Source organism: Theobroma cacao, chromosome 1 (assembly GCF_000208745.1).
Source record: "Theobroma cacao cultivar B97-61/B2 chromosome 1, Criollo_cocoa_genome_V2, whole genome shotgun sequence".
In the NCBI taxonomy this organism is placed as follows: Eukaryota; Viridiplantae; Streptophyta; class Magnoliopsida; order Malvales; family Malvaceae; genus Theobroma; species Theobroma cacao.
In genome coordinates this window covers 16,075,497-16,082,298 of record NC_030850.1, presented here as the reverse complement: position 1 = coordinate 16,082,298, position 6,802 = coordinate 16,075,497, and the positions used below count along the sequence as shown (strand labels likewise).

At 36.7% G+C, this 6,802-nt stretch overlaps 1 protein-coding gene across 1 annotated transcript in view; it reads right to left on the bottom strand.

Moving 5' to 3' along the window:
• Positions 1–1,985, bottom strand: part of LOC18612719 (ninja-family protein Os05g0558800) — a 4,367-nt gene extending 2,382 nt beyond the window's left edge. Inside the window, exon 1 of the mRNA XM_018119014.1 lies at positions 916–1,985. Coding sequence (XP_017974503.1) covers positions 916–1,660 — 745 coding nt within the window. The 5' untranslated portion in view covers positions 1,661–1,985. The remainder of the gene's footprint in view (positions 1–915) is intronic.

Genomic DNA, 6,802 nt, shown 5'->3' with positions numbered 1-6,802 from the left:
TTATTTTTTTAAAAATATAATAAAAATAAAATGTCACATAAATAATAAAGGGTGTTTTTGTCTTTTTATTTTCTATTACTTTCTTATTCCAAAATTATTGTTACCAACCAAAAACTACAATAAGTCATAATAATTATTCCTGTCCTATTCCTTTTGTCATACCAAACTAAGTAATAATTATTCTATTTTATTCTCACCTCATTCTATTCTCACATAATAACTCATTCTATTCCATTCCTGTCTATTCCACCAACCAAACGTACCATTCTTGTTTTACTTAATGAAACTTTTTATTTTTTTATTGCACCCAAATAAATACTTTAATAGGTATTAGACCCATAGTCAACTCGCATCTTCTGCACACCTGGATGGATGATGATTGATACAGTTTTTCTCATATCAAGAGGTTGGCTGAATAGGAAATTTTCTGTCCTAAGACATGTCATTCTAATCAAATACGCTAATTCCGTCAAATTGGAAATGTCATGTCCCCTGTCACGAGTGTAGCGTAAGGGATGACACAACCATTATCGGTTCGGTTATCAAGTTTCGACAACATAAACACTTGCTGAGATAAAAATCATAAAATGGAAATTTATTTGATTACAACACTTCAGAGCTTTTTTGAGAAATTTAATATTTTAGCATTTTTCAGAAGAAACCCAAGTTTTCTTGTTTTCTATCAAGCTTAGTACGTTAATTCAAAAACACATTCTCAAATCAAAATCACAAGAAGAAAACCCTCGTGCACAAATGCATAAAGCCCTATCTTTTAAGATTTCAAGCATCTAATAAGATGACCGTGCAGGCTTTGATTTCCGTTTTAGGGAGCCATGCCATAGACATAGAACTAGAAGCAGAGAAGCATCTAGAAAAAACACACAAGCATAGGACACAAAGGAAAACTTGAAGTACCTTGATTAGAAGAGCTTTGAAGATCCGAAACCACCGAAGAACTACACATAGGCGACCCATTTGACCGCCTTTTCCTATTCCTTTCATCTCTGCTACTATTCTGCTCCGAATCGTATCCATTTCCATCATTCACACCCGATTCTTTACCCGCCTGAATCGGCCGGACCCCGCTATTACCCGGCATTGGCTGAACCAGACCCTTGTCATTCCCAGCACCACCATCCCAACAAGGCATCGCATTTACGCAAGGATAAGCAAACCCATTTACAAGCGGCACATAGTGGACCTGCGGGTATGAGCACGGGTACGGGACCCGCACCGGAATAACCGGGCACACCAACGGATTATTTTGTTCGGCGCTTAAATTAAGATTTACGTTACCGGAAAATTCTTCAACTTTGTTCTTCTTGCATTCTCTTTCTTCTGTTGCATCGACGTCGCTGTCTTTGCAACGGAACTCCGTGTTTTGATGACCTCTTGATGATATTATTGTTCGTCTCTTCTGCTGCTTCTCTTCTCGCTTTTTCTTGGCTTCTTGTCTCCTTAACGCTTGAATCTCACGTTTCGTTTGCGGATCAAGAACCACGCTTTCCCCGAGATCTGCAACGGAGTTATTTCTGGGTTTTGATTCTTTCTTGATTGGCTTTAGTTTCTCGGCTTTTCCAAAGCTTCCTCCTATTGATAATCCCAGTTCTAGCTCAATCTCATCCTCTCTTAACCCTATAATTCCACAGTTGTTTTCCATTGCAAATAACTCAAGAAAAGGCTTCCTGCTAAAACCTCATGCTACCATGAAGAAACCAAAGAAAATAAAAAGTACAAGATAAGAAAAATGTACTCTCTTCGTACCAGCTTTTGTATCCTGTTTTGGAGTCAGATTTTCTGGATAGAGAAAACGAAGGAAGAGAAGAGAAGAGAAAGGCCACGTGGCGAGATGGGAGAAGTGGAGATAAACGGTCGGTATTGACACGTAAGAGAGTTTTTGGACATATTTAGCGGAAGCGTTAAGCAAGGTTACAGCATTAAGCTCGGGTTAGCACTAATTTTTTTAAACGCCCTTAATAAAATCTTCATTTGGATCTTTTAATCTCAACAAGTTATATTTAGTGGAAAATCTCTGGATTAGTTTTTGCTGGCAAGAAAAAACTTAGGAAGAGGAGGAGGGAGAGGGGAGTTCAGAGGATGACACGTGGCGCACTTGCATGAATAGCTAAGGAGTCGACACGTGTTTGCTTGTTGAGTTAATGAAAATGAAACAGCTTTGGTGGGCTCTTTCTGACACTCTGGCAGGATGGAAACACGTGGTAGAAGATTTCGCTCTCCCTGCAGATCTCGACCGTCTCATTAATTTTACGAATCCCCAGGAATCTGAATAAAACGTTGTGGCTTCTGGGTACGACACGTGTAAAGTATTGTCAGGTGGGGCCGGTTTTCGCTGCGTTACAGTAGTTCATCCTTACACGTGGCTGGAGCTCGTGGCGTCACAGCTCATCAGGGTCAAGCTACGTTTGCAGGTTCTGGAGGGACTGATGGGGATGTGTGGACGTGGGCCATATGGAGAGCGTATCGTATACGTGGTGGGAGCCGTTTGGATAAGAAGGGACACGTGGCTGAGACCAAAGGGGTTTTTAGATAGATGCAGAGGGATGCGGTGACACGTGGACTCGTTTGGACCGGGGGACCGAGAGTGGACCGAGGTATCAAAGCTGAGGAAGTGCCGCATGAAGAATACGTGGCACGGTCTGAGAAGAGCAGAGACAATCACGAGCATGTGAGACTGATTACTCGAGCAAATGTGTGATAATTACAGTGAACAAGAATTTTAGGCAGGTCAGCTTTGTTGCTGATGGGATGGAACGTGCTCATCTTTTTTTTTTCTTTTGGTGAACTATCTTTACCGTTAGAATTTGCTTATAATTCATTCTTTATATATTAATATTGAAAATTGATCTTTCATCTCCAAATTTCAGACATCATTAATAGATTTTTAAAATGACTAAATTACCCTAATGGTTTAATTTATTGTCATTACTATTGCCTTCTTCCATTTTTGTCTTCCTATGCTTTTCTTTTCTTTTTTTTTTTAAATTTCAACCGTTTTGAGTTTCTTTTTTGTTATTTCTAACTAGATTCTTTTGGAGTTCTCTATTTTTGTTTGTTTGAAGATTTAAAAAGGAAATTGGATAAAAAAATTCAAAGAGAAAGAAGAAAGATTGAAAGGTGAACTTTTAAAAAGGGTTTATCAAAGTTAGGAGAGATTTGGACAAAAAAATTGAAAATGATCTTAGGTAGTCTAGAAATTGGAAAAAGAAATTAAAAAAATCGGCATCAATGGTACCTTGCCTTCAAGATCATGTTGTGAAAAATTTTGATTCCGGAGACCTTAGGGAAATAAGTTCTAATTTTATTGTTGAAATTTCTAAGGGATAGTTAATGAGTTTTATTAAGAATTAATTTGCAACTCATTGAAATTTAAGTATGAAATGTTGAGGTTGACATTAGAGGATATTTCAAAAATCTTGATTATTTGTTGGTATTAATGTAATACATTACCTCGGTAGAGTTTTATTTCCAACCTTGCACTTGCAATGGGTTAACATTGTCACGACCCAAATTTCGAGCCATGACCTGCGCATGGGCTCAATGGACATAGCCCACTAAGCTCAAGCAAGCCTATCGAATTATTCTACTCATCATACCATTAAGTATTGTTAAGTCACAAATTGTAATTTTAAACCAAAATAGTAATATACATTGCTAACTCGTACTGACATTACTCATTTAAAATATACATACATTGTCTACAACATGTATCTTAATAATTTACATCAAGTTTGTCTATACATCTCAAAAAGAAGACTCGATTTCCAACGGAGGGACTCAGATGAATGTACTGCTACTGAATGCCGAGACACCTACCAAAAGATGGACACAAGTCTACAAGGATACCTCGTCCTAGTTACTGGCTATCTCGTGATCTGAAAACATGCATTTGAAATGGTGAGTATAAACCCAGTGAGTGAACAAGGAAGGGAACAAGCAACAACAAAGGAAAATTTAAAATCATGATGCACTAGTTTCAAAACAATGCAATTTGGTTCATTCCTAATAAAACCCCTTATCGAGCCCTTAAGTGATTAATTATTTGAAAATCATGAACCCATACATAGCGAATCATTTGAAGAATGAAAGCTTTAATATTGCACAAGCAAGTCAAATACGACAACGAATCTTCGCTGCAGCGGAAAGGCATTCTCGTTGCAGCGTAGCTGCAGCGAGAATGAATTTTCGTTGCAGCGACGTTGGAATTTAGTTATTAACAGAACGAGGGTTTCTCAACTGGCCGAGGGTTTCTCACTAAACCTCCTCATTTTAAACTTAACTCTTTTAATCCTTAATGTTGGAAGTCCATGCTCCCATATGGTAGCAAAGAAGTGAAAGATAGGGCAACCATTGGACAAGATAAGAGATAAAAACAGAAAGTTTTTTGCTGCAGCGAGATTCAATCTCGCTGCAGCGAAATTTTTACCCAAAAACAGAATGTTTCTCGCTGCAGCGAAATTACAACCCAGAAAACAGAAAGTTTCTCGCTGCAGCGAGAAGCTATAGTGTCATTCTCGCTGTAGCGAAAATGCATCCTCACTACAGCGAGTTTTCGGCCAATGTACCCCTCTAAGCCCGAGAGTTTCTCACTACAGCGAGAATCATTCTCGCTGCAACGAAATACAGGGCATCAATGCAAAATTTACCTTTCTCCCAAAGGAAAAACCACTCTGCCAAAAGGTCCAAACCAACATGAAAATACATAACAATTTCTCAAGGTTTAACATGTCAAGTTTCACATGCATTACAACCATAACCCATTATCCATCAATTTCCTATAACACACATATTTACATATATATATATACATACATACCCATCATCATCATCATCACACCATCTCATCATCATCATCACCAGCTCATGCGCACTCCCTACTCGCACATGGTTGGGTCATCACTGGGTTATGCGCACTCCCTACTCACACATAACCGGGTTATCCTCGGCTTATGCGCACTCCCTACTCGCACATAGCCGAGTCAATATAATTACACAACATTATACTCAAGCATATATGTATATCAACATAATGCAGCCACATAGAAATCCATAATAATCACATTTCATAACATAAACCTTTTCTCAAAAGCTTGTTCTCAAGGCATTCATTTTCATAAAAAATTGTATAAAATCATTCAAACACTTTGTCAAATCCATCATATTCCCAAAATCAGTTTTGAAGGTAGTCCACTCACCAATTGATTGTAGAACTTTTAATTGATTCAAATTCCCCTAATGATCTAATTGGAATGATGGTGCTTCCTTAAAAACCTAGGATCACATTAACATAAACAATAGATTAATTTACACACTATGAACTCTAAAAGCTATCTCTTAGCTAGTTTTCAATTACCACTTTAAATGGCTATCTATGTTCACTATCTTAATCATTAAAAAGTAATGAACATACTAAACAATAAAATAGCTCATAAATCACAATTACTAGCCATTTTCTGTAGCTAAAAATCAAAGTTGGTGCATCACTCACCTTAGGGTTCCTTTGTAGTTGGATTCTCTTCCAATAGCTTTCAAATCAATGGAGTGATTCTCTCTTTCTCTCTCTAGAAGCCCAACTAGTGAGAGAAAGTATGTAAACAAGATATTTTAAGGTTTTTGAAGTGAGAAGATGAAATAGCACAAGGGTTTATGGAAGGGTGCACCAAAAGCATGAAACTTGAAGCTAGAGAGAGAAAGTTGTGGAAGTTTGAAAATCAAGCTTCCATGGAGTTTGAAGAAACATGAGAGAGGAGAAGGGAAGAAGAAGACCAGCTGCTGGAAAATTCAAGAAGCTACTGGAAATTCAAGGTATTTATAGGCAATCTTATCCTTTCCTTTAAAATTATGAAAATGCCCCTTCACCAATTAACTTACTCTTCTCCAATCTTTTATGCAATCTTTTTGCTCTTTTAACACTGGGACAATATCCATAATGGTCTAAACATGCTCGAGTTCATAAAAACATAAAATTTTAACCCAAGATGAAAAATGACCATTTTACCCCTGTTATGAAAATTGTTGAAACTTCTAGTTTTCTTCGTGTTTTCATCAACACACATCATTTATGTAGTCTTATACCCATTTAAGCCTTAAAATATCATAAAACTTTCTTCTGGGAGCTTATTAGAGAAAATGACGAAACTACCCCTAGCTCGTATTATTACCTCTATGCTTAGCTACAAGCCTATAGAGGTTGGGGTCTCACAAGCATTATGATGATTAAATAAGGATTTTGCTCTATTGCATGATTGTCTTATTGGAAAGGTATTTAAGTTACATGTCGAGGATTTGTAATTTTGATGTTCGATCATTAGATATCCTTTGGGGTACCATGGAAATTGTTAGTGGCCAATGTGATTAAATTGTGAATCGTGATGGTAGTGTACAAAGGTAGAGGGAGAAAGGTGGCTCAGTTTTTAATTTTTTTAATTTTTATGTTTATAAAAGTCAGAACATATATCTTCGCCACCCTTAAACAAATTAAAAGAATCGATTTAGAATAATGGTAAAGAACTTAAGCTAATTTTTGAATGTATAGATTTAATCCCTTCTAAGTCCAAATTTTGGAATTATTTTTTTTTTCTTAGCTTAAATTTTGGAATTATTTTTCTTTTCTTTCTTTCCGTTTTTCTCTTTAGCTCAAATTTTGGAATTTTTTTTCTTTTCTTTTTTTTTTCCTTTAACTTTCTTTGGCTCATCTAAGCTCAAATTTTGGAATTATTTTTCTTTTCTTTTTTCCCCTTTTTTTTCCTTAGCTCATTTTTTCTTTTCTTTTCTTTTTCCCCTT